This window comes from Drosophila mauritiana, chromosome 3L (genome assembly GCF_004382145.1).
Source record: "Drosophila mauritiana strain mau12 chromosome 3L, ASM438214v1, whole genome shotgun sequence".
Lineage (NCBI taxonomy): Eukaryota > Metazoa > Arthropoda > Insecta > Diptera > Drosophilidae > Drosophila > Drosophila mauritiana.
This window is the reverse complement of record NC_046669.1, coordinates 3936937-3963668: the sequence shown is the minus strand read 5'-3', so window position 1 is coordinate 3963668 and position 26732 is coordinate 3936937. Positions and strand designations below refer to the sequence as shown.

The following is a 26732-nucleotide window of genomic DNA, read 5'->3' as shown; positions in this document are numbered from 1 at the left end:
TAGTTTGTACATGTGCGGTTTTCACTCGAGTCGAGCTTAAGGCAGGAAGGGAGTAGGAGGGAATGATGGGGATTGGTCGGACCACTTTTATAGAGCCATATATAGAAACGAACTGCATTACGAGTATATATTTAACTAAACATTGTACTGGAATATTTAGTCAAGCATAATTACACATTACCCCAAAATTGGGTTGTCATGCCGGAACCATGTATACAAAAAGAAAGCACAAAATACTCGAAGAAAATATCTGGTTAACAAAATAAGCAATCTTCTGTGGAATGGCAACCCACATGCCCGTTGTTCGAGTACTTGGCAACCCTATCTAGTATACCCCTTTGGATGAATTTTCGGTGAATGCCTTTTTGTCGTTCTCTTTAGTACTTAGACCAAAACACCCACAGCCTTTCAATCACATTAAATGCAAGTCTAGTTATATATAATTTACACTAATTATAATTATGAGCTAATTTAAAATAATTAATAAACGAATTATTTAAACGTGACGCAAGTCTGGTATCTCAGTCTTAATGCTCTGGCGACTTATACCTAATAACCTACTCCTTACGCAATCGCAGATCGATCAGCACTGGAGCATCGGGTTTATTTATCAACAGGGTCTTCACACCCATCTCACCATCGGAGCCACTCCAAACCAATTCGTATTCACGCAGCAGCTGAAAATGCAAATCGATTCCATGGAATAAACAATTGGACATTATTTTGGGGACCGCAAAGTGCTGATCTGTTTCCGTTAGCTCACCCTGAGAAGCAAAATGTGCATATTCTGCTCGGCCAAACGGCGGGCGACGCAGGCCCGCATTCCGTGACCGAAAGGAAGGACCAGATAGGGATTGAGGGCACTACGGTGCTGGAGCCATCGATCTGGTTGGAAGCGCAGCGGATCCTGAAAGTGCTGCTCCAGCCGGCAGGCTACCATGTTCTGGGTCACAACGGTGGTCTGGCGAGGGATTATACCATTTAGATGTATAATTAAAAAATATTTGTCTATACACTGACCCCCTTTGGCACAAAGTAGCCACTGAAGATCGCATCCTGATTAAGAATCCTGCCCACGCCTACCGCAATGGGATTCAAGCGAAGTGATTCCTTGAGGACAGCCCTCGTATAGGTGATGTCAGTTCGTAGGGCATCCATGGATAGCTCGTCCTTGGCACTCGGAAGCACTCTCTTGGCCTCCTCGTGCAGTTTTTGCTGCACCTCCGGATTTCGAGCTATGTGATAGAGCAGAAATGCCGAGGCATACGAGGTGGTATCGATGCCAGCCAAGAGCAAATCTGCTGCAGTGCCCACCACGTCACTGCGATCAAGCTCGGGATTTTTAACATAAGCCGAGATTAGTGAAGATCCCACTGAACCATTCCTAACATTCTCCTCCACTAACTCCAGGGCCACACCCTCCATATATGATTGGGCCTGGCTTAGTTTTCGAAAGCTAGGTGTGTCTAGGAATCGCCACAGCTGCAGGCCCTGATCTGTGGGCAGGATGCAGCTATTGGTGGTCTCTGCCGCATCCATCAAGCGGGTGGATCGGGATTTAGGAGCTTGTTCCTGGGCACTAAAAGACTGCAGACGGGCTCCAAAGGTGAGCAGACACGTTACTGAAAAGAAAGTGATCATTTGACTACAAATTTATGTTTTCTTTGCAATTCAACTAATACATCCAAGCCAGATATCTAAGAACTCCATGAAATTCAAGAAATTGAAATCTACCGAAAATTAGCACATTTCCAATTCAGATCTACTCACATTCCAAATTCAATCTGGTGAGCTTGGGCAGCATATCAATGGCACTACCATCGCGAGATTCTTGTAGAAATCGAATGAACTCCTTGGTGACTCCATCCACTTGGCGAACGAAGTTCCGCACACTCTTTGGAGCACTCAGCTCCTTTTGCACCTGGGCACGTATACGCCACCATTCCGGACCATTGGTGGGCAGCAAGCCGGTGGTTTTATAGACATCCGGTCGGCTCTTGCGATATTGGGCCAGTGCCAGGTGACTTCTTCTCTGCGGACAATCCCGCTCGTTGAGCAGCGAAGCTATGTCCTTGGGATCGTACAACCAGACGATGTCCTGCCCGGGAACTATAGTTTCCCTCACAATTGCGCCATATTTCTCATACTTATCCTGGCCGGCTTGGTGCAACCTTAGCCAGGAATAGGATCCGATTCCGGGCAGGTAGTTGTAAAGGTTACCCATTCCAAAGGGTCCTCGTGGTCCTGGAATCGCCTGATACGGCTTGGCAAAGGTGCACTGCCTCGAGGTGCAGCTAATCTTTAACAGTTTGGTCAGCATTTTTCGTCGATTGTCTGGTCTTTTCGCGGCAAATTCTCGAAATGCACTGGAGACTACGTGGGTCTGAGGGTTTTATTGCCGGCTCAGCATTTGGGAAAAGGCATTAAACGCACTCTGGGATAGAAGTTGTGCCTACCTGTGGTGAATCTACCTACCTGAGGGGATTTATTTTAGATACGTACGCTCTTTAAATTAAGAGAGCCAAAATGGGAATAGCATTTTCTTAAAAAGAAAGGTATACTTTTCGGCTGTACGTTTTTATTGATCTAGCTAGAAAGTTTAAACAAGAAGGGGAATAGACCCCAAGCATATAGCTTCACCTCATGTTTGATTTGCATTTTAATTGATTTTTCTCCAAATATGATATTTTGCCAAAAGGCATCGTATAAATTAATAACATGTAGGTCAAAATACCTGAAATGGGCTTTGCCAAATTAATGAATTGATGTTGCGGAGATCGTTACAATTATTTATTCGCAGTCTTTTTTGGTACATGAGCAAACATTTAGTCTTCTTTCTTTTCCTCGAGGGGCTTTTCTTCCCCTTTGAGCAGTTGCTCCTCCCCCTCGAGAATCTCATCATTTAGATCTTCCATTAATTCGGTGGTTTCTAGTTTGAGTGTTACATTCATGGGTACCTTATCAGTCTTGGAGCTCTTTTTTGACTTCTTAGGTTTTTTGGGTACTGTTTTTTCGAAAGAACGTTGACCTTTGGATCCTCCAGTGTATAAGACGTAGACCAAGTTGGCCAAAGATACCACCGCAGCCAGGAGAACAATGAGAGGCACGGTCAGGACATCTAGGGAATTGGCCACGCAGAAATTTTGGGCTAACGCCTCAGTTTGTGCGAAATGTTTAAATAGTCGTGGTTCGGCGATAAGTTGTTCCACATGCCATACAGCCAGTTCCAGGGCGGATTGTGGACGGGTCCGGAACTTCAACTGGGCCTGGTAGAGGGCACTTGTGAAACGTTCCTCATCCAGGATTCGCGTGAGGGCATCCGACAGGGAGCTTTGGTTAAATTTCTTGGCCTGAAGCATCACTCCCAAGTTGCGTTCCATTACACGTTGGGCATTCTGCAAAATGTAAATGTAATATGATATAAGATAATTAATAGAAATACCAAATAAACTCACATTAAATTCCTCTAGTTTAAGGGGAAGCACGACGACGGGCACTCCATAGTGAATCGCCTCCTGAAGACTGAAGCTATCTCCATGATTCAGGAATCCCTTGACGTACCGCATAGCTGATTGTCATAAACAAAAGTATGTTTCTTATTCTTTTTATGACGTGAAAAATACGAAACCTACCCAGGATGTCTTGCTGTAATGATTGATTCACATGGAGCGTCAACAGATTTGGTTTCTTGGCGGGCAACTGCTCTAGTTGCTCCACATTCCATATAAAGGCAACACTGGGATTGTCATGAATCATCGTATACATAGCCTTCAATCCCTGGCCATTCATATACTCAATATAGGGCATATTGATGTACACGATGCCGTCGATGAACTTCTCCGTGAATTCTTGTATATACCCGGGCAGAGGACTGTTCTGCTTCTTGATGTGGAGACCACCCACTTCAATGACTCCGGGCGGAAGGTTCTGAACATAATCCAAGGTTGGATGGGTATTTAGGAGCACTAATTGTAGATAGGGGAAACCATTTTCCGCCTTCATTAGTTGACTAAGAACAGGACGAGTGACCACTAAGTGAATCCTAGTGATTGGGATAGTATGATCATTGGGAATAGTAGTAGATGATTTCTGAACTCACAGTGGCTCTGCATAGTACATGATATGGTTGTGAAGTCTGTTCAAGAAGCCCATATTCTTGGGAACTGGGCTAATATAGTGTGGAATCCGGGCCGCATTTATGGTGTTTTCCGCTCGGAGTAGGGACATAAGGTCCGGCGTGAGCTTACCAGCACTCAAGCCAAGAACTGGCTTAGAACGCCAGCCGGACACCAAATCCATGAAGCACTCAATGCCTTGGGTGACATCCGTAATGATCAGATCATATTCCATGCACAGTTGGGCGCGCAGCTCCGGCATCTTGCTGCTCATGGTATCCGAGTTGAGGAGAGCACGGCAGCTGCCCAAGAGGACCTCGTACCACACCAGCAGCTGATTGAGGGTCACCATATTCATGTACTCGCGCGGTTCCTCAAGGAGGAAGTGCCTCTTCATCACATCGTATTCGTTGGGAAAATGGAAGTACACTAGACCGTCCACTTGCTTCTTTGGCTCCGGATTGGGGGCTGTACTGATGACCAGTAGGCTATGACCATTGGCCAAGAGGGCGTCGAAAAGGGGCTTCGACCAGCCGGGATTGTTGTGCTTGGCCGTGCTCACCAAGCACAGGATATTTGCCGCCTCCAGGGAGCAAAACCTGCCCAAAAGCATGAACACCGGGAGTAGAAACAAGGCCCTCATTGCTCCAATTACTTTTCACTACTGAGTCACCTTTGTGGGTTGTTTGGGTGGCATCACCCGATAAGATTGACCGGTTAATGTGTTTGTCGAGCCGATAAGGTTTCAATCGGATTTGTTTTCCCTCGATATCAGTGGAATTATGGGGAATCGGTTAAAAACGCTAGCAACTGAGTGAAGTTTTGGGCATAGACTTACTCAGCAATAAGTAAAATACAATAACTATTTATGATTTAAATACGTTTTTTATTGTCTTTAAACTGCTTAACAATAACAATTTTCGCAATACATGGCTAAGGTTTTTAGGCAACGGGTATTCATTCCTCGGAAATGAACAGCTATTGGCCAAAAAACGGCTATAGTTATTTTTATTGTTTATTTATAAATTACGCTAAGGGGCAGAATGGGGAGTTCCAAGTGATGAACAGAGAGTTTTATTAATTTACTTTTTGTTAATATGGCAAGATTAATACGTGAATCGATTTCTCCCCAATCACTTACACAATCTAAATTTCGTGTGCGGCAGTGAGTACCCCTAATGAACTTATTCTAAGCGCTAATTGCACAGTGTTTCGATTTATAAATTATGTTACATTTGGATGTGATTAAGCATTAAATTAATTAACACAGATGTCGTTTTCTTTGTGTGTGTGCGTGCAGTAGAGAAAAAAAAAAAGAGTGGGACCTTGAGAATGGAAAGCTTTAAGCGTGGTTTTATGTACAGGTTAATCGTAAGTGGGGGATTCCCCTTGGTTGAGGTTCTACGGTTAGTTTTGGTGCCTCGTTGAGTGAGTCGGGATTCGGGATACGTGCAGCACCTTCATTAGAGTGGGTCGATTTACCCGGCTTGGGTGGGTGGACTTACTTGGACAAATCTTTAGAACCTCACTTATAGGTCTAGCTTCGAAATATCAATTTGATTAAATACTCAACATCCATTTAAAATTTATCACATGACATAAATATTATATTAATTTCACTATGTGGATTTCATTTCTAGCTTTAATAGAAAATCTTTTGGAAGAATACAAATTACCCAGATTTATTAGATTCCTATCCCCTTAACTTTTTGAATAACCCAAAAATCGCTGACAAAATAAATCGACCCACACTAATCTCCATGAATGATCCTATTCTCTACTATCTATTCGTTGACCAGCTGCGCCGGACCCGGAGAATCGTATGGCGCTCCATTGGCGCCCACAAACTGGTTGTTATTCCGATGGACGAATCCCCTGCCGGGAGCTGCGTTATAGTACACCACCCGCCGGATTCCGAAGGGATCCACGTAGCCAAAGCTGCCCGCTCGCTTTCCGTCCGATGGATTCGTTTCCTCCTCATGGTACTGCTTGGGCAGCACATAGCGGAATCCATTGCGGGTCACTCCCACGCCATCGTATTCGGACGCGGCTAACCCATCGAGGTGATTACTCTGGACTGGCCTTGGACGCAGGCGTCTTCTGTGTGAGCTGGATGGCAGGGGCGGAAGAAGTGCCGCCTCCAGGGAGTTCACATCCACTGGGGATTGCGGAGGCGGATAGTAGCCATATCCCGTGGTGGAGGATGTGGCTGGCGGTGCGAATTGATAGGCAGGGGCAGCGAATGGCTGTGGCGTGGAGTAGCCATACAAATCTCCACCAGAAATGGGTGCTGGTGTGCTGGAAACAATGGCTACGGGAGCTGGAGTCGGACGCGGACGCAGACGACGCCTGTGGGCACTCAGTGGTGGTAGCATATCCAGCGATGGAGGTCTGGCCGTAGTCGAACTTATGACCGATCCAAATTGCCCGTGACCGAAGGCTCGATCCGCTTCAGCGTCGTACACATTGATGGCATTCAGTTCCAAGTCCTGGACAGGGTCACCATTGGAATGGATGTCCACCAGTGGGCTCAGGGGCGTGGCTGGAAGAGGCGACAATAGCTGATCCCTCGCCCGTGGCAACTCATCCGGATAGTGATCGAATCCGAGCTGTGATTGTGGCTCAATCTTGGCCGCTTGTTCGGGTGGCAAGTAATTTAGCTTGCCTGCGCCAGAGTCCTCGACGTCCAGTAGAGCTGGTGGCGGATATGGAGCAGGAGTGGTAGTGGACGTGGTGCTGGAAATGTATCCATAACTGGGACGTCGATAACTGCCCAGACTGTTGGCCGAAGATCCCGAGGAGCCGCCATGCACTAGGACACCCGATTGAGCTGGCGCCGCCTTGGTGGATTTGATGGCGTCCTAGGAAACAATATTTATTTAAGTAATTCTTTTATTTGAGAGTCGAATAGTCCTACCTCAACGGCCCTTCCTAGGCCCACGTAGATGGTCTTGGACTTCAGTATCCTGTATCCCTGCTTATCGGCGATGTAGTCCTTCTGTCGCAGATAACCCGCCGCATCGATCCAGGCCTCAGTTCCTGTCGAAAGCAAACTCGGTAATCAATTAGTTCAATGTACTTTCCCACTATGGACACCGTTGATCACTCACCGATGACTGTGCCATCCTGCAGCCGCTTCTCCTTGCGGAACTGCCCGCTGTCCGTTTGGAAGCGGAAGTAGCGCTCCGGTCCCTCGTCCGTCTGGATATGGTATTGATTCGGACTGGGAGTCTGGCTGCCAGATGCAACTGCTGCCAGGGCCACCAGAGCCAGCTGAAAGGAAAGTTTCGATGAGTTGCGATCATAGTTTTTATGGGGGGTAATGTATCGAGGATTGGTCACTAATCACATCCGCCGGCAGCTGCCCCAAGCCAAAGCAGGCAGTCATCTATCCATTGGCGGCTTTCCGGTGGGGCAACTCATGTCCAGTGGGGAAAACAATATTTGGTTTATGTGTACCAACACGTATTTAGTATCATTGTGATTTCCCGCCATTAATTTTGAGTAAGCACCGCAAATAAAATGCATTACAAGATATTTCTCCCAGTGTGTGGCATGTTTCAGAGTCAAGGTGACACTGGTCAGAGAGGAATCAATGGCACGAGATGCGGTTGTGCAACATTTCAGTATTCAGCGTGCGGAAATGCAGTATGTGAAAGTGTTTTCCACGGCATCAACATCGCCACCAGTAGCAGCTGAATAGATAACGACATCAGCAGCGGGCGAATCGAACCGGTTCACGTGGCGTATGTGTAATGCAGATGACTCGATTTGGTTTTACTTGGGATTGGCATTATAGCCGACCTGCCCGCGCTCATGGTTAAGGTTGGAGCTCGAATAATAATACTTCTGGCAATTATTCTAATGTATGAGCCACCCGCACGTTTAATCATTTACGCTTCAATTACTTTAGCATTCCGTCATAAATTTCCATGGGCTAAAAAAGGCGGAGGGGGCTTCGGTGTGGGTGGAGCGGCTATGAGCCAAGTTTACTGGCTAATTTCGGCAGCCGCTGACATTTTTATTATAATTTCGTGCTCGTTTGGGGCGATACTATATGTACGTCTTGGCTCGACGCAATTTATGGCGCTTTAATTAATTGTTGCTGGGACACTTTTCAGAATAATCAAAATAATTGAACCGCGAAGAATGAACTTTCCTTAAGGGGGGAACTTTATTCGCCCCACCTTGGTAAGATATGTGCATATTATATCATTGATTTATGACTCTGTCATCTGACTAAACTTGACCATTAATCATAAATTAAGGAGACAGGCATTACGTCAGCACAAGAGTGTAAGTCCTCCCAAACACTTTTCTGCGTACTCCCACGTTAAACTTTTTAAATAATATTCAAATTGCATACCAAACATAATATGTCATAACTGATTCTATCCTTGTTAAAAAATTTAGCATTTAAGTAATTCTTGGTAGTAATCGTTATGTTGTTTCCATGACAGCTAATTGAATTTTCACCTAAAACCAATGACATAATGTACCAACAAAACTCTGTCAGTTTCCCAACCACACCCCCAAAAAAACTATAGCAAATTGGCGTCTATTTGTGAGAAATTCGCGTGTCTGAGTCGCGGTGCCCATAAATAAAAGTATCTACAAGCTCCGTGCGGCCAGATAGAGATTTATTTGATCGCCCAACGCAACGAATTAAATTGCGAGCAAATTATTGCGACTGTTTCCGCTGTGTTTGCCCAAAACGAGAGTAAAAGTGGCCACCAGCGGGGCTTCATCTCTCTGAATGAAATTTGCTGGCCCGATTTGGGAGCCCGAGCTGCCAGTTTTAAGCCAACCGGTTGGTAGCTTGGCTGCCGGGACTCTCCACTCTGCAACATATGTTGCACATTTGGAGTTGTTGCCGCAGAGGCTTTGGTTACGTGAGAATCGCCCGAGATGCGGCGAACTCCTTTTGGGCGCGATCAAAAGTGGAAAATCACGTTTTCCTTGGCGCGCAATTTTGTTTACTTTATTGTCAGACGTTTGTTGTTGTGCTGCTGCCTGTCGAAACGGTAACAAAACATAAAAAAAAGAGTTTCTTTCCGTTGCGCAACCATCTCGCCCCCGCAGCCTCTTCACCCACTTCGGACCCCCCCTCTTTTGTAACTTACGCAACCCAAAATTGCTCAGCTGACCCCAAAAACCCGAGCTGAACAAAGAATTCTGCAAAATGCTAGAAACAAAGCAATCATAATTCCCCATTGTTGGTGACCTTCGCCTGATCACAGTTCACTTTTTAATTAAAACCCACTCCAATTACGATCACAGCTCGCTCCAAATCCACCGGAGATGATAAATGAAGCAAAGAAAATTCCAATTTTATGTTAATGCTTTATTTTTGCCTGCATTCTGGGCACGAACAAAGAGCTAATGAAGCCCATAGCCTTTCAAATCGATCCCCATAGCCGACTCACATGGATAGTATTTGTTTTGGCTCAGTTGGATTGGTTCCGATTTGGTGGTTTTAATTTTATTTTTCGGGGAGTGTTTTTGCATACTCGCTGGGGAGTGTGCATGTGGTGATGGATTTCTACCCGACTATTTCCCCGATTTCAATTTGATTATGCGGCTGATGGCTGCTTCCGCCTGCGGGATGGATGCCGTGAATCATGTGGCATGAAAACCCACAGAAATCGGCTGTGGAAAATTTAGTTCATGTTGCAGTTGCGCGATATGAATGTCCAGCATGGCCAAGTTGTGGCCAAATCCGCTTTCAATAAATTATTTTCCAGACAAGTAGCATGAATCAGATGGCCGGAAAACCCACAGAAAATATTTGCTTACATGTTATGAGGAAAAACTATGCTGATTCATATTTAGCGCCGTTTTGGAATTCTAAGTAAAAAATGAAATCGAAAACAGATTTCCAAAAATGGAAAATCCAGTTCCAGCTAATATCAAAAGACTCAAGACACGAACTTACAGAGCTTAAGAACAACAACGATGAATCATTTCAACTGTGTCACCCGCACTATTATATTTATGTATGATATTTGATCAATAATATTATATCTGCATTTTATACAGCAAATTCATTCTATTATATAATATATACTAGTCAAAGCTTAAACAAAAGACTTAAGACACAAACTTGGAGGACTTTAAAAGTATATGACTCTCTGTCAATTAATTTTGTGATTAAGCTATTAAACTGATATTACTTCCCACTGAGCGGGGACTTTTATATTATTGTCAAAATTTTATGAAATAATAACAAGTCACAAACAGCGTGTCAATAAGCTGTGTCAATAATCTTGTTAAGCTCCGTCAGCTGCTAACCGAAGCAGGTAATAATTTCTAATTGCTCAAATTCCACAAACACTGCAGCCGCGCACAACATGAAACCCTATATTCCGCTAATGAAACATTTCATTAGGCACAATCAATTCCAAGAATGCGACCCGCCAACAGCAAACGCGACTATTGAATTACACTAAGAGCAGCCGAAAGATATTTGAGTGCCTCACGGATAGAAAACACCCACTCGGATATTTCGCAAGGGGCAAATCGGAGGGGAATTGAAATTCTGACTGACAGCTCGCTGTCAGATTTCGAGCAAAGTCCGCAGATTTTTGGCGGTGGGAAGCAGCTGACAAGCAACAACAATCTGCCGTACAAAATTGTATTAAATTTCGTTAGTTGTTTGACTTTTCGTAACTTGCAAAAAATCGAAAAAAAAACTAAACAACAAAAAACTAAAAGAGTAAAAGCCAACAAAAAAGTGCTTGCCTTTTTCGGTCAACGATTTTTTGGCTGCGGCATTTCCTGTTTGTCTTGGAGGCCCCACCAAGCAAAAACAAAAACAGTACATAAAATTTATAGGAACATTGTAAGCAGTTATACAATCCACTTAATGGTGTCTACGATCAGCAGCCATGCCTTTGGGCCAGGCTCCAACTATGGCCAAGTCAAGAGTGTGGGCTCCCAGAACCCGCCCCTGAATTGAATAACCAACGAAGGCGACCACGCAGCAAGCTGCCTGTCTTGTTTGTCCCATTCAGAGGCACTTCATCCGATCCGGCTGTGGTCCAAACCACTACCGATAGTTGATTTACAGCCCCTAAGTAACCCAGTTCTCTACCAGACAGCTGCTGCCTGTTGCTAATCTCTATTTATAGAATTTATCAGTCAACTGCACGCAAAGAATGTGCAACTTGATTCGGATCTCACTCTTACTGAATCATATTAGTAGATCGATTTTATAGAATCATCATACACTGAGTTTCGATGGAACTAGTAATAGTTAAAGATATATTCCTAAAATTTCTACATCCAAGCTATTCTACTGAAGAAACCCGTATCAATAATGATAGAAATTACGAAGTATTCCTAATTCGATTCGCTTACATTCTTGGCATAACCCGCACTTATCCAAACCAGCTCTAACCACATTTTGCACTGCAATTTATTGCATCATTTTAAAGCTGCTGCTCTCCATATTTGCGGCACTCGCGGTGTGATAACTCGATTATTCGAGTGAGTGTTGCGTGGATGGGTGTTGTAATTTGAAAAGTGGATGCGACGTGTGAAATCCCCAATAGTCACGCATAGAACGAAGCGAAACGAAACAGAACGGAACACACAAAACGCAAAGCACCAGAATGGAATTGATAATTAAGCGATAATCATGCAATTGACATGCATTGGGCGACTGTCAAAACAAATGTTCATCATCGAGAGCCATAAACAATTATTGAAGCACAAATGGTCATATGCATATGGTTTATGTGTGCCGCCCCAAAGCGGCAAGGTCATCCAGAAGCGACGAACGTGGGCGGACCACTCAGGGGCAGAGCTATGAACTCAACAGCTGGCAACCGAAGCGGCGCCAAAAGTTTTCCACCAGGCGACACTTCCGACACATTTCACTTTTGTTCAGTTGACACAATTATTCAAATTGCATAATGAGTTACACGGTTGCATAACGAGAATGAAAAGCGCACTAAACAAGTTGGTTTTACTTTAGTTTTATGTTTTTTTTCAGCTCTACATAGCACCCACAATTGATTGTAGAGCTGACTATAATTGGAAATTGTAACTAGTCGTATAGAATGAAATTTATGTTTCGTAGTTTATGCACTTTTTTATAGATTTTGGGCGGAGTGCAGATAATCTAGTTTTATGAGCAATTACGCAATGAGCTCATTATTAGGGACAATAATATATTTAACCATTCGGTTGTTTCATACATTTAAATATTAGCTGAGAAGAATCTACGATAGATAAGTTGCCCAATAAATCAGTTGCACAACAAGAACCTGAGCCAGACAGCGTCTGTTCTGGGCGCCTTCCGATCTTCCGACTCGGCTGCGCCCAATTTGCCGAGGCGTGAAAGAGTGGAACTAACTAAGCGGAGTGGAGTTTCTTTGAGTTGATCGGCGTTGGGTAATGCCCCATGATGAAGGTCGACATCTGGTGGCGGGGAGTTGATGGAGAGGAAAAGTGTGGCCCGCTAACCAAGTGGAAAATCCACCTGATGTGGCACCAAACGGCGCCGCCAGCTGTTGATTCATCCACCCATCTCGGCCAGTTCGTGTCTTAAGTCTTTTGTTTTGCGCGTTGGCTTTTTTGCGCGTCGCTTCGCGCTTCGTCGCCAAAAATGTTTCCGCAATTTGGCACTGCACTTGGCACTTGGCAGTTGGCGGTTGGCAGCTGTGGGAGCTGTGCTGCTCCTCGTCTGCTCCAATTGGGCGGCTATGGGCGACCCAATCTCAGCCCCAGAAACGGTGGCCAAAAAAAGCGAAGCAAATGGAATAAAAATACCCCAGCCGGCTGACATTCGGCCCCAAAAGAGAGTGAAAGCTGCACGAGCACATTGCTATCGCATTAATTTTCAGCTCAGCTGCGACTTCGATCCGACTTCTTCGACTTACTTCGACATGGGCCAATGCAGGCAGTTGTTCATTGCTCGCTCGTGTTTTAATTTCGTGTTGTATAAACTGCTGTTTCTCCCCACCCAGCCCCTTCTTTCGCCCAATTTTCATTGTCAGCGTGCGGGCATGCAACCAAACACCACCTAGCCTGGCTTCTTTCTCAAAAGCCCCCACCAAACGCTTAGGCGTATTTCATAATTGCGCCTGAGCTGGGCCTCCGAAAAGCCAAGAGTCCAGAGCCCGATGCACATATCAAGCGAAATTAATCATAGTAATTGCCGGCGCTGAATTCGACTCTGTTTTGCGCGCTGCGTGTAAATGAACTCCGGCGGAAAGCGTTTAGCTGCTGTGTGGGAAAAGCCGCATTTTTTGGCAGCCACCTGTCCCTGTTCGGGCGCCATCTGTGTCAGCGGTATATGCAAAAATACCAGCTATGTGTGATAATTGCTTTGTGTGTTTTACTTTCGAACCGATGCACTTGAAAGAAATATATACTCAAATAAAGCATATCTATTTTTTTTATTCGCAATTTGATACCGATAATTTTTTGCCGTGTGAAATTTCCATTGCCACTGGGTTGGGAAAATGTGAAAAAGGGCCAGGCAAGCCGACTGACTTTGGCATACTTTCGATGCCAAGCGGATTGATTAGCATCTATAGCCCCTCTGCAGCTCCCTCATCTGGCATTCAACTGGTGTCCCATGCGTGGGACTCACTCATATTATACGCTGAGTATCTCTGCATATATTTCTTATTCTCCCCGATCAACTGGCGACATTGTTCCTCGCTCGCTGTCAGTTCTTGTGTGGGCAAAAGTGCCTCTGATTGTCGCTGCCTGCGAGCGTGGTTGCCTCGTTTGCACTCTAACAACTGCGAACTGTCAGATAGCCAGATAGCTTTATGCGCAGTCAAAAATTCGGGGCGTTGCAGACAGAAGTGTGACAAGGAAATATAATTGTGAGCCGAAGGATTCCAGGCCAACACCCTATGGAAATTTAAATAATTATATCTGTAGCATGCTGTCACATTGACAAATGCAGTTGCAGTTCAAAATAAGATACTTTGGAACTAACATTTTTAAGTATTGTGGTTGCAACTATGAATTCGATTTATTACGAAACGAAATATTCTCTATAATTATATGTAGTTTACCCAGAAAGTGGCCACTAAAATTGAAACATTTATTACCCGTACTCTCATGGGTGACCTAATGGATTAATTGCCGCCGAGTCTCACCCAGAACATCTTCCCACATCACTCACTTCTCACTGCTGAGGTGACCCGCCACTTATGGCTGTGACCGCATTTGGATCCGCTTCCCATTCGACTGCAAAACAGCAGCTGTTGCTAATTTGTTAAGAAGGCCATTAAAAAAAACAGTGCAAACTTCTACGGCGTGTGAACCGTGATAGAATTCAGTCGAGTGGCCAAGAAAATTAGCCACCTTCTCTGGACGAAGAAAAGGAATTGGGTCAGCGTCTGGAATAAAACGATATCTCGGAATGTGGCCAGAAAAAAAGTTGCAGCATCATCGATCGACTCGACTGTGGCCAAAACAGTTTATGGCCAAATAATTTATGCGTGAAATGCAGAAAAACAAAACGCGAATTAGCCGCCGGCAGGGGCGGTTCCATTTGAAATGATATTTAATAATGGGCAATTGTGAAATGAAAAACATGAGAAGCAGAAATCGGACGCCCATATATCAATCCATCTGGGAGAGTCTTGCATAATTATCATAGGGCAACTAATCTGTTTTATGTTTCGAGTTTACCTTTAAGGTGTCCAAAGCGAAGAAAAGTGCGAAACAAAATGGCAAAGACAATTTGAATTTATTTTTGTCACTCCGCCAGCTCCCTCGTTTTTTTTTTTTTTTGACCAGGCTATCTCCCTCAAGGTCGCATAAATAATAAAAGTAAAATGTGGCAAGTGATTCCACTGCGCTAATTAATTCAGTTGCTCTAATTTAGCCGTGCTCTGTTTTTGTTTTCTTTGAGTGCCCTAGAATGGGGTGTGATATATTCATGAGCCACTTTGTAACAAAAGGGATAGAGAAACTCAGGCCCATAAACAGCGGATTTTTATTACTTAATTATACATTTCTACATTGTTATTATTTGTGTATTTTGTATTTCTTGCATTACTATGTTAAAGCATTTTAATTTAGGTGTTTTTTAACTTTGGGTAGGAGAAGCTTAATACCATTTAATGGTGAAAAAATAAATAATTATTTTTTAATTTAAGATTAATTTAGGGTATTTATATGTTCGTTTCCAGAGTATTTCTTTCTGTTTCGTCTGTTTTGGTTTTTGATGCCGCTCAAACTGATTTGCATATACTAAGCTCGGTCTCTTTCCTTTACATATCGCTATCTTTTTCTTCTTCCCCCGAGATTTGCGCAATTGTGGGCTGCAGTTGGCCCTTTGCTCAGTTCCCTTCACAACTAACCAAATGTTAGGCCCACGTGCTGCTGCCCACTTCAACGAAGATATAAAGATACAAGATACGCCGACTGAGTTGGAGTGCGATGTATCTGAATAGCACATAATCGTCTGCGTCATCATCATCATTATGATCATCATAAGATGCCAGTGACCTTTGGCGGGCTCTTCACTTCTCTAGCTTCTCTTCGCCGATCGATATCTGGGGAAGCCTCCATCATCCGTGTAATGCACGATTTTTGTGGAAACCGAATGATTGAGGCCTTTGAAAACAGTTAAGGAACATATAGTGTTACCCCCCCGCTGTATTTGTTTTCTGACCCGGCTTCTATTCGTATTCAAATTTCTGGCGAAAATTATCTAAAATATGGGTCAAAAACTACAGGTTTCTGGTTTCTCGCAGCGAAATATGTGTTAATCACTTCCCATGAATTATTCAATATATTTCGCATAAAAAAGCAGCGACAAATCTATAGAGGAAGGTGCGAGTGAGATGGCGTGCAGATTTGTGTGATTTACAGGTGGCAATTAAGTTTAAAAGTGTTGCCAAACATAAGCAAACAATTTATCAGGCGATTCTACGCCGATTTTACGACTCTCAGAACACGTTTACATCGCCGTCGACTGACGACGACTGGATTATGGCACCCCACCGATCAAGGGTTGCCCCACAGCCAGCTGGGGCATTTTGTAATCAAGTTTGCAGATTGGGGGGCACGTAAATTTATGGGCATTGCACTTGGTCCCCTTTAGCTTAATTAGTGGGGGCTACTTGGTAGCCACTTAGGAGATAATTGCTGCGGCTAATTCCCCCCGACTTTGTCTTTGGCCAAACCCGCAAAGCAAACCGAACGCTGCTCCTAAATCTTAAGCGCTTCACATAAATTTTGGGTCGAGGTCAGGCGGTTATCTATGGGAAGTATGGACTGATTTACGACCCAACTAAGGGTGATTGAATTTCGAGCCAAAGCCGGCGACAAAGTGTTGGGAAAACTCTGGGTGACATCATCGAAGGCACTCAATAGAAAATGATGTGGTGACCACAAAACAAAACTGCACTCTCTGAATATCTAAACACGACCTATTTTGTAGCTGCACACTTAACATAGGAATATCCTTAATATTTTGTAATAATATCGATATTAAGTTATTATCAGTGTAACCATCTTTTTTTTAGCTGCCACATAGCATGCCATGAATTTTGCTTTGGTAGCTTGTGTAAGTAAATCCTACAGGCACATCATTTTCATGACAACATTCAAAGCAGTTAGAACTCTGTTCAAATAAAAAAAAAACAAAAAAAAAACCAAAATTTATATATTTTTTAAATAAAGGTGAGAAAAGTACAGCAACACGATTTTGCTAAACTTTCAAAACAATCTAGTATTAAATACTATATTTCTGAACAAAAGTGAATTGTCGAATGAGGAGTAATATTTTTCATTTTACCCCTCAGCCCAACAATGCCGTTTTCCCCAGGAGAGCTGGAAGTCAATGGCGGCGGAGATGTGGCCAAGAACGACTCCAACTCGCAGCAATCGTTGGAGGGCATCAATGCGTTCGCCGCCTGCCAGAAGCCGCGTCCGGACACCAGCTCCATGCCGGTTCGCCAGTACCTCGACCAGACGGTGGCCCCCATTTTGCTGCACGGACTGCAGGCTTTGGCCCGGGATCGCCCCAGTGATCCGGTCAGCTACTTGGCCACCTATCTGCTGAAGAACAAGAACCGCTGCGACGAGGTCAAGGCGGAGGAAAACTAGTTACCCTTGGCTTGTGTTCCCTTTATTTTTATTGTTTGATCCCTATCACGACGAACTGTTGCCGATTTTATGTTTCGCACACCAAACACTACTCTTGTACACAACTTATCGCTGATTACAACTAAAGGCCACTTACCAGCCACGATTTCATGGTGATCCTTCGCTGCTTTCGTCTTGTTATTAATTTTCCCGATTTAATTTGCAATTTATTTGCCGTTGGCTTTTCACGGCTCCGTACACACGCACAAGATTTTCCGAATTATCTATTATCTCAGCGGCTGCCAATTTCGGCAATCCTCATTATTGGCAATTAGCCGGGTTAGGCTTTCAATTAGTTTCAGCTCCGGCTGCTGCGCTTTTTGTTTATTTTCCAAATATTTACACTTCCGATTGCAGCCCACGCTCGTTGCAATCTGCGATCGCTGCTGTTTGGTTTCGACGGTTTTGAATTTCAGTTTGGGCCAGGTTTTCGATTTCAAACTCGCGCTCGTGTGTCTGGTCGACTGGCTGGCTCGTTTGCCACTAAATTCGCAGCGAGCTTAGTTGACGGTTTAAAAACTTCAAATTCGAAACCGCTTCGGTTCAAAAGCGAGCGCCAAAGCTTCGGCTCTGGGTTCGTCGTATTTTCGATTCAGTCAGTTCTGCTTGGGCCCATTTAATCTACTTTGGGGGCTGGCTCTCCAGCTCTCGAGTAAGCCGATTTCTCGGTTTGAGGCCCACCCGCAATTGTCACGCGCCAAAATCGAAATGAAAAAAAATCTTCATACATATGCGGCACATATTGCATAGAATAATTACATCTAATTGCCAGCGAGCTGGCTGAGTCTAAAGATCACACCACATCGCTGGTTCAGTGCATCTCTGGGCCAAATGAGTGTTAAATACTTCACTCATTTTCGAAAGGGTTTGCCAACGGCCTTGGCATGTTGGATCTTGAAGTGCGAAGCAGGTTCAAGCCGACGTGGAGTTAGATAACTTGGCGTCTCGACAGTTTCCGATCAGTTTTAAAAATGATTAAAATACCCCGAGCCATATCCGAGCCATTTTCATCGAGACAAATAAACACGTCTAAAAGTAATAACAAAATCTCCGGGCAATTCGCCATTTGAGTCAGCGAATTTAGCTGGCAGCGCAAATATTTGATAGTCAAGGGAGAAAGGCCAAGTGCATAGCTTTTGATACCCTTCGCTCCGAGGGATAGGCATTATCCAATTAAAGGCGGAAGAGAAGGGGACCCAGATTCAGTTCCCAATACTCGGGTGATTCACTTCGGGGCTACCCAGCTAATTAACACGCCTTAGATCACCCACTTAGGGCAGTTACTTTGAGACTCGAGTGTGAAATCATTTATTTTTAATGGAAATTGCCTTCCAGATAAAAATCATAATAATAAATAAATATGTAAAGAATTCTTTTAGAATTATTTGAAGTATCTCTTAGTTGACATACGGATTGTTTTGGATTGGAGTACCCATATCTTGCCCTAAAATACAAAGTGCTCGAATAGGGTATACTGCCATATTCATAATCCATTAGAAGCCAGAAAAACAAAATAAAACAAACAAACCTAGAAACAAAACAACAGCCCACACGGATAATAAAAGTCCGGCATATGATTTCTGGCGGCGTATCTATGGCCATCTGTATCTGTATCTCTATCTTGTGCTCGCCTTGTGGCTCGAATTAATTAAAAAATCAAAGTCGTTGTAATTATTTGTCTCGGGCTGCAAAAAGTGTCTGGCACTCGATGCTATCTGGTGTGGCTCTCGAGATCTTAAGCCCCGAAAGTGGAGTTGCAAATTGAACTGGCTTTTTTTGGCGCCACAGCTGCCATTGTTGTTGGTAAGTATCAAGTGCGTGGGCGACTTGGAGTCGCTTGCGTCTAATGGAGAGCACTGAAATCCAAGGCCTCCCAGTCAATCCGAGTGACTGACTTGGGCTCGATAAACCGATCATGGCGAATAGGCCTCCTATAGAGCCATATATCCGTTGCAGCTGACGTCACGCGGCATGAAATCATTTTCGAAAAGTCGGGGGGATAGGGATAAATCAGCGAGCATTCCATGAATAATCATAGACGAGCGGACGAGCGAGCACTAGAGATACAATATATTCGCCAGCTAGTTCAATAAACAAAACCACACGGCGATTCAATTACCAATGCAGCTCACAGCGTCTGGACTTTGACTTTGACGACCCACGGTGCGTATGAGCGACGCGGAACAAAACTATTTGAGTTCGCTTCGGCTTGGTTTGGTTTTGTTTGGTTTGGGGGTTTTCGGATTATTTATGCGTTACATGCCGAAACACAAAGCCAAATCGGAGTATTTCACATGACGCATTCGGTTGACATGCGTGTCAATCCAAACAGCAGCGGCCACGCCCCCTCGCCAATTTTTAATTACAGGAAGAAATATATTTAATTTGCAGTTGCTTAACTAATTGTTTAATGTATTATGTATTATTATCTAGCTAATATTTTTGCTATTTATAAAACGTTTATAGAGTGGGTTTCATTAGCAATTTTTTTCAGTGCATACCATACTATCACAGAGAGTGACAATTGAAATGAAGTTGATTGAAATGCGATTAACAAAATGAATATCAAACTGCAGCGACAATAACAACAAATGACCAACGCTATAAATATTTTGTTTTCTCGAATTGAATTGAATAATCACACATATGTATGGCAGGTGGAGTAAAAAAAGAGGGGGGGAATGATATTGGCATAGTTCGATTCGGCAAACTGTTCAGTAGGCTATTTTTATGGCCCCACATCGATTGTTTTTGACCACTTTCCTGCAAAGTCACGAAATTTTAAGGCACTGTGACAATTTTAGCGCTTACTTTATATAATGCAATGAGATAATCAAGGCATTATGTCAGCCCAACTGGGCCAAGCTGGGCTCAGGTGTATCCAGCACCAGATAGATGATCACTTGGACCAGCTATGATCTCAGCCATCGAGCCGTGAAAGTTCTGGCCTTTGGATTAAGACACCCACGCAATGCCAGCATAAAATGGAGTGGACGACGCTGCTCCACTTCGGACACTTTGCAGACCGATCTCCAAAAAGAACAGCATGACCTACGCTAATAGGGATTGTGTGGAAGAGAAAGATTTCAGACTAATTTTAGCAGTTGCGACATCGCCAAAATATCGGAATATCGAACCGGCAGCAACAACAAAAGTTCGCTGAACTGCACAAAAGATATGGCAGAAGTATAATAAGACAAAGCCGGGCTTCATTAGCCCTGGCATCATCACCTTCTGACCATCTCACCATCATCGCCGAAGAAAGCCAGCAGTCGCCGATTGGCCAGCGGACAAAAAAATGCACACAAATCAACGTTAGAATTTTGGAATTCCAGCGGGAACAAAGCGAAGAAAGATGGAGAGTTCGGGTCGAGATTCCCGGAACGACCGAGTCAAGACGGGGTAAATTGACTTTTTATAGACAGTGACAACAATTAATTATATTTTAATATGCTGCGCAGCCTGGCTTATTAGTTTATAGTATCAACAAAGTATCAACAATACAAATTAAAGAGCCCCTCCATCTCCATCTTCATTCCATCCATCCCGAACCCATCCCGAACCCAAGTCCGAACCCAAGCTCGACCTCGAAGAAAGGCCGCCACAGAAAGTCATCGAACTTTCTCCGTGTTCTTTCGCCGACTAATTTCTATATTAGGTGTCATGGTCTCGGCTGTCGGTGGTTCTATTAATTACCCCAACAGCTGCGATCATTTATAACTTAGTCGGGGTAGTCAATCTGCGATCTGCGATCTGTTACAATTTGTAAGTGGAAAGCCCGTGGAGTCAGTGGAGCTCCCAAGGTGCGCAAGGTCGAACAAATTTGCCTAGACACAATCGCAAAGATTAGCAGCCAAATTGCCGTGTCAAGTGAACCCCTCGAAGTTGGGAACCCAGTGGCTCCTCCAGAAGAAAGAAAAGATCCGACCCGACCCGGCTATTATACAATCGCGTGACTCTTCTCAGAGCTGCTGCGAATATCTGTTGCCCAATTCACCTTTGTAAACGGTGACATGCGAACAGAATGGTTATGGATAGAATGGTTAGATGGATGGAGCTGCTGGTGGTGCCAGTGGTGGCCCCAAGCAGCGTCTGAGCTGTAATTAATAGCAGCTTACGGGTTAGTCGCAAATTAGCCACATGACACAGCGCCAGCGAGGCGTAGGAGTCTGGAGACAGAACCGAGACGGTTCCTCGTGGGTGGAACTGACCCCATCCGGGAGAACTCTTAAGCTCTTTAGCACTTCCCTTCGTTTTTACCAGCGACGGTTGAAAAAGTCGCTAACAGCTTCCGTTCGATTGGAGGCGTTGCGTTTGACGAGTTTTACAGAGTGGGCGTTAGCTTGGCACTCTAAATTACTCGAAATACATTAAGTTTGATTTGAGTCGTAAATATGCTAATAAAAAGCATTTAACTCGGATTAAAACTCATTATTACCACTGCGAAACTATACACTGATTTATACATATGTCCATATGCTTTTTATTTCAGAATTCTGTTTTCTGGGGTTTACTAAGTACTAGAATATATTAAACAATCGCAGCCAGCCCGCTCTGAGCGCAACTAGTTGAGGGGATTCGATGTCTTAGCGCTCTCCTGGCGGATGGCGTTGATCAGCTCGTAGTTGACCAGGAAGGTGAAGCGCAGACCGGAGATTTCCACTGTGCAGTTGTGACCGAGTCGGGCTTTGTTGGCAGACAGCAAAGGAGTGCCGTCGATGAAGATGGCCCTCTTTCCCTCGTTGGCGATGAAGAAGTCCCCATTGCTGCGCAGCTTAATGGTTCCCTGGCGGCGAGAGATCTTCGCAGCCGGTCCCTCGAGCCCCAGATCCACGTCCACCATACAGTCCTTGGCATCCCGACCAAATGTTATTTCCTTGGAACGCATAAGGTACCTCACATGGCGGCCACACAAGCAGGCCAGTGTCTGGTTGTCGAACTCGGAGGCAGCGGTCGGACTAAGAACGGAATCCACCAGCACGGCCCAGCGCGAGAGCTCGTTCTCCAGCAGGCGAATATCACGTTTGTTGCGACGATCTGCCAGAGCTCGCTCCATCTCCAGAGCTTCGTCACGTGGCTCGTTCAGGTCGTGCTCGAAGATTTGATCTTCTGCATCCGAGAAGCTGAGTGGCTGCTGATCCGTGCCATATATAGGCTTCACTGACTGATCCGGCAAGAGGGTGTACTGCTTGAGAAGAAGCCAATGGTTTTGCAAGGATTTGGCAGTGCGGGCGCAGTAGAAAACGGAGGCATTCTTATCCAGGAGCTCCTGGAACTGCTCAAGTTTTGGTTGTTCCGACTGTGAATTGAATTACTGATTAGAAAAAGCTTTAACAACGATGAAAATGGTTTACTTACGCTCTTAATGGTGCCAAGCAGATCCTCCTCCTGCACGCTGTACAAAGCCTTGCGCTGAACGGACTCCACGAGTTCGGGGTGCAGGTTCCTTATGGCAGACACTGCAATCCTGGACACCGCAGGCTCATACAGCAGAGCATACCAGCGCTGCTGCAGTTCCTGCAGAGTAAACTTGCAGGAAAACTTAACGCCACGATGGATTATCCGCAGATCGTTCGTCTGCTGGATGCCAATTATGAGGGCCAAGTCGTCAATGGGCTTCCAGCGGCCCAAATCCTTGGTGGCCATCTGACCCATGGGACGACCATTTCTACGCTGCGCCTTTTTGCTGGCAGGACGCACTGGGCGCGAACGGCGCTCGCTGGTTGTGGAGCGCTCCATGGCCGGTGGTTTGGGATGCGCGACGGCAGTTACTATTGGGGCAACTGGAAAGGGAGTGGCCAAGGGAGCTGGCGTTGTGGGCGTGGCCAGTGACAGCGATGCAACAGTGCTAGGTGTCCCCGGCAGCAGGGAATCCACTGTGAGCGGCGTCTGTGGCGTGGAAGTGGGTATGTTAAGAGGTGCTAACGTGGTATGCGGCACGCCCACCAAAGCAGGATAATTCTGGGAGGTGGTGCGAGGCCTGCTGTTGCGATTGGCGTCTGTTCCGCTGCGATTTGTGGGCACTGCAATGTTGTACTCCACTATTTCGTCATCAAAACGCTTCCTTTTAATCGTCCGTGATGAACTGTTCGATGCAAAATGAGCTGTCAATTAACCTGTCAATTTTGACATATGTCATCGTCTCACCTTCTTCGCTTTTGATCGTTTTGCTGTTCTATCTGCAAATTTGAAATCGGATTTTGTATCGGCGTTGAAATTCCAACAGCACTGCTAGCTGTACTTCCTATTGTGGTTGTTGTTGTTGTGGCTGCTGGTGTTGGCATGGTTGTTGTTGCTGGCGACACGCCTACTTGGATTAGTGTGCTCGCAGCTGCTGTGGGTATGGTGGACACTGTGGGGGGATTGGGAGTGGTAACGGGCGCTGCACTGCTGGCGATAGCGGTTATCCTCGATGCCTCCATCGCTCTAGCGGGCTGTTTATGGGCTAAAATTTAATTATTTTCGCAACGCACAACTCAGCAGTGTGACCGCAGCAGCAAGAAAAAGTATATCGCGTGCAGAGTTGCCAGATCTTCGAAATAAAGTGTCACTGCAAGAAAAACTTTTGTTGATAGCCTATATTAATATATATAAAAAATAAATTATCTACCTTAACAGTTCAGTTACTTGCTATATACGATATTAGCGAAAGTAAGAACATTAAGTTTGATTAACAACTTTAAAAGCCAACATAGTGTCACTGGCCTGCCAGATCTCCATGGAAAAAACATGCTTCGCAACACTGCTACCCACACACACGCATTCGCGATTATCTGGCAACCTCGCCACTGGAGCCCTCTCGAAATTTTGTTTACTGGCATTTAAAATCAGCGAATTTGGGCCAAAAAGTCTCACTTATGTACCCTGCACCGATGCCCGGAGCGACTAGATGAGTGTCTGGATGAGCGGGTCGCCGAAATTTCGCAATAGCCACACAAATTATACGGGAAACTATGAGGTAAATGGGTCTTTGCACGAAAACAAAAAGGCGACTGACTAAGATATGACTAATCGATTTGCAGTTTGCACTACGCGGAATCGGAATCTTCGCCGTCAGAGAGCAAAATGGACATCTCGGAGACGCCGACGGACTCAACTGGCGTCTCACCGCTGGCGGATGATGTTGTGCCCACCGCGCCGGAGAAGAATATCCTGAATATGGAGCAGGCCAAGCAGGATCACGACAAGGAGGAACTGGAGTTCAAGACGACCTCCGCGCTGGACAACAGAATACTGCGTCCGGAGCTGCTGCCCATGGAGGCGATGCCACAACGACACAACACCATCGAGCGCACCCTGGCCAACAGCCATCCGTTGATGTCGCCAACCAACACGGACTCAGACTCGGAACCCTTTCAGCTGAAGAAGCAAGAGAAACAGCCGCCGAGGAGCAACTTTCCGGACGTTGTGCCCACCACGGAGACGGTGCAGGTGAAGAACAACCTGAATCAATGTCGGAACAAGCCGCAGGACGCCAAGGTCAGCCTGCTAAGGGCCAACAGTCCGGATATCCTGAGCAGCGAGTCAGATGCAGATGTGTCGCAGTACTTGGCCGCCGTGGAGTCCAACTTTCAGTCCGTTTCCCTGATGCCCAATGGCAATGGCAAGAAATCCAAGCGATCGACTGCACTCCCTGGTGGCGAGGACATATCTAGCCTGGATTCCATCTCCAATCACAGCTTCGACGATGACGAGGACATTGAGCACAACTTGGCCTCCCTAAGTCCATCGAGCTCCCTGATTGATGGCTTAGACGGTGAGGATGACGACGACGACTGCGAGGGTCCGGAACTGCTGCCCGACCACGACGACGACTTGGAACTGGACCTGGAGTTCGGTTTGGCCACCACGCCCACGCCAAATGCTCCGGCATCGGCTACGGCTGCCTCAACTCTGCCGCAGTATACGGCTGCTGAAGAGAGACGTGACTCGCGGAATTGGCAGAAGATCACTTTGCCGGATGGACGCACCAGGGAGATCGACATGCGGGTCATAGAGCCCTACAAGCGTGTGCTGTCCCACGGCGGCTATCTCAAATCCGGCGGTCAGAACGCCATAGTCATCTTTTGCGCCTGTCACCTGCCGGATAGATCGAGGGCCGACTACAGCTACGTAATGGACAATTTGTTTCTCTACGTGGTGAAGACCCTGGAACAGTTGGTCACTGATGACTATGTGCTGATCTATCTGCATGGCGGCTCCAATAGACGGAACGTGCCGCCATTTCCCTGGCTTAAACGGTGAGTTGTTTGGTTTGGTTTTTTTTTTGGAGGTTCCTAATGTCGTGCTATGATAATCCTTTAGGTGTTATCAGCTGCTTGATCGCCGACTGCGCAAAAGCCTGAAGCACATGTATTTGGTGCACCCGACATTCTGGATAAAATCGCTGGTTTGGATGGCGCGGCCTTTTGTGAGGTAAGTAATGCTAATCATTGTTAAGTCTAGATCCTATGTAAATACTGCTTTATCGCTCGTAGCACAAAGTTTTGGCGGAAGCTGGTCTACGTAAAGTCCCTGGAGGAACTGGGCATGCACGTGGTCGTGGAGAAGGCAGCCATTCCGGAGAAGGTCAAGCAATACGACGCCAAGCGGCACTGAGGCCCTGCGATGGCCCAGACTTGTTAAACGCAAAACGCTAATGCAAACTTAACGCATTCATGCCACACTCGCTACTCGAGCCTCTGCATTCCCCATCTTCAATAAGGACTGAGGCTAATCCTCCAAACCGATCGTTTGCGCTCTCTCGCTATGCTTTAATTTAAGATCTCAATCTTTGTGATACTTTATTTTTGCCTTCTCTCAGCCAAGTCGAAATCCCCCCCAGCATTTTTCTGTGTGAAGCGTGAAGGCGTTCAGCAAAACATCGAACAAGTTTTTGTAGTTCTTTATTGGCAGTCGTAGAAATCGTATTAGACACAGACTCATATGTGTTAGGATCCTATATATACACCCACATACATAATGGTATCATGTAGTTATCGTGTAGCTTCCGCTTCATATATTTTATAGAGGAACATACATATGCAACCAGAAACCACCAAACTTCCGAACATGTTACCTTTCCTTTGTAGTGGCGAAAAGAGAAAACACAAAGTTGGAAACGGAGCAACACACTAAACTGAACCTAAACATAAGTAATTGAAAATCTTTAGCTGAATTTTGCATCTTATATCGCATATTGTATATTCCAAGCGTTCCAAGCACGACACTTTCGCTGACACATGATGGACCCCATGCCAGTCGACAGTAGGTGCCCCATTTATCTCATCCACCATCAGAGTTAGCCGATTAGCCTGTAAGTGAACTAGCGACCATTCTTTGTGGAATCTACACACGGACACACGTAGAATCTCTCTAGCGGATAATGTGACGTACAATTAGGCAATGTAACCGATTGATATTAAGAGCGACATTTTGTTGGTTTCCTTTTACCGCTTTAAACAAACAATAATAATAAAGTGCAAGATGATTTTTTATTTATTATGCAATAAA

At 45.2% G+C, this 26732-nt stretch overlaps 6 protein-coding genes across 6 annotated transcripts; 2 read left to right on the top strand and 4 right to left on the bottom strand.

The window, feature by feature from the left end:
- Positions 1-113: 113 nt before the first annotated feature.
- Positions 114-2378, bottom strand: LOC117139602 (cytochrome P450 302a1, mitochondrial). Its single transcript, XM_033302035.1, has 4 exons — positions 1771-2378; positions 1021-1622; positions 764-961; positions 114-677 (listed from the first exon to the last, which is right to left on the bottom strand). Exons 1-4 carry the CDS (start codon positions 2318-2320, stop codon positions 558-560), a joined length of 1470 nt encoding a protein of 489 aa, XP_033157926.1. The 5' UTR covers positions 2321-2378; the 3' UTR covers positions 114-557.
- Positions 2379-2777: 399 nt separating this feature from the next.
- Positions 2778-4902, bottom strand: LOC117141553 (UDP-glucuronosyltransferase 3A1). Its single transcript, XM_033305059.1, has 4 exons — positions 4100-4902; positions 3633-4042; positions 3456-3568; positions 2778-3395 (listed from the first exon to the last, which is right to left on the bottom strand). The coding sequence occupies exons 1-4, from the start codon at positions 4756-4758 to the stop codon at positions 2826-2828; spliced, it is 1752 nt and encodes a 583-aa protein (XP_033160950.1). The 5' UTR covers positions 4759-4902; the 3' UTR covers positions 2778-2825.
- An 84-nt stretch (positions 4903-4986) lies between these two features.
- LOC117141260 (WAS/WASL-interacting protein family member 1) lies at positions 4987-17734 on the bottom strand. Its single transcript, XM_033304630.1, has 4 exons — positions 17338-17734; positions 7226-7388; positions 7033-7154; positions 4987-6976 (listed from the first exon to the last, which is right to left on the bottom strand). Exons 1-4 carry the CDS (start codon positions 17350-17352, stop codon positions 5900-5902), a joined length of 1377 nt encoding a protein of 458 aa, XP_033160521.1. The 5' UTR covers positions 17353-17734; the 3' UTR covers positions 4987-5899.
- LOC117141261 (protein dpy-30 homolog) lies at positions 16706-17357 on the top strand. The gene is made up of 2 exons (XM_033304631.1): positions 16706-16775; positions 16898-17357. Exon 2 carries the CDS (start codon positions 16905-16907, stop codon positions 17199-17201), a length of 297 nt encoding a protein of 98 aa, XP_033160522.1. The 5' UTR covers positions 16706-16775; positions 16898-16904; the 3' UTR covers positions 17202-17357.
- A 3955-nt stretch (positions 17735-21689) lies between the features above and the next one.
- Positions 21690-23751, bottom strand: LOC117141005 (microspherule protein 1). Its single transcript, XM_033304260.1, has 3 exons — positions 23388-23751; positions 22599-23325; positions 21690-22539 (listed from the first exon to the last, which is right to left on the bottom strand). The coding sequence occupies exons 1-3, from the start codon at positions 23660-23662 to the stop codon at positions 21805-21807; spliced, it is 1737 nt and encodes a 578-aa protein (XP_033160151.1). The 5' UTR covers positions 23663-23751; the 3' UTR covers positions 21690-21804.
- Positions 23752-24005: 254 nt separating this feature from the next.
- On the top strand, positions 24006-26716 carry LOC117140342 (protein prune homolog 2). The gene is made up of 4 exons (XM_033303191.1): positions 24006-24198; positions 24263-25480; positions 25545-25655; positions 25718-26716. Exons 1-4 carry the CDS (start codon positions 24194-24196, stop codon positions 25836-25838), a joined length of 1455 nt encoding a protein of 484 aa, XP_033159082.1. The 5' UTR covers positions 24006-24193; the 3' UTR covers positions 25839-26716.
- Positions 26717-26732: the final 16 nt, after the last annotated feature.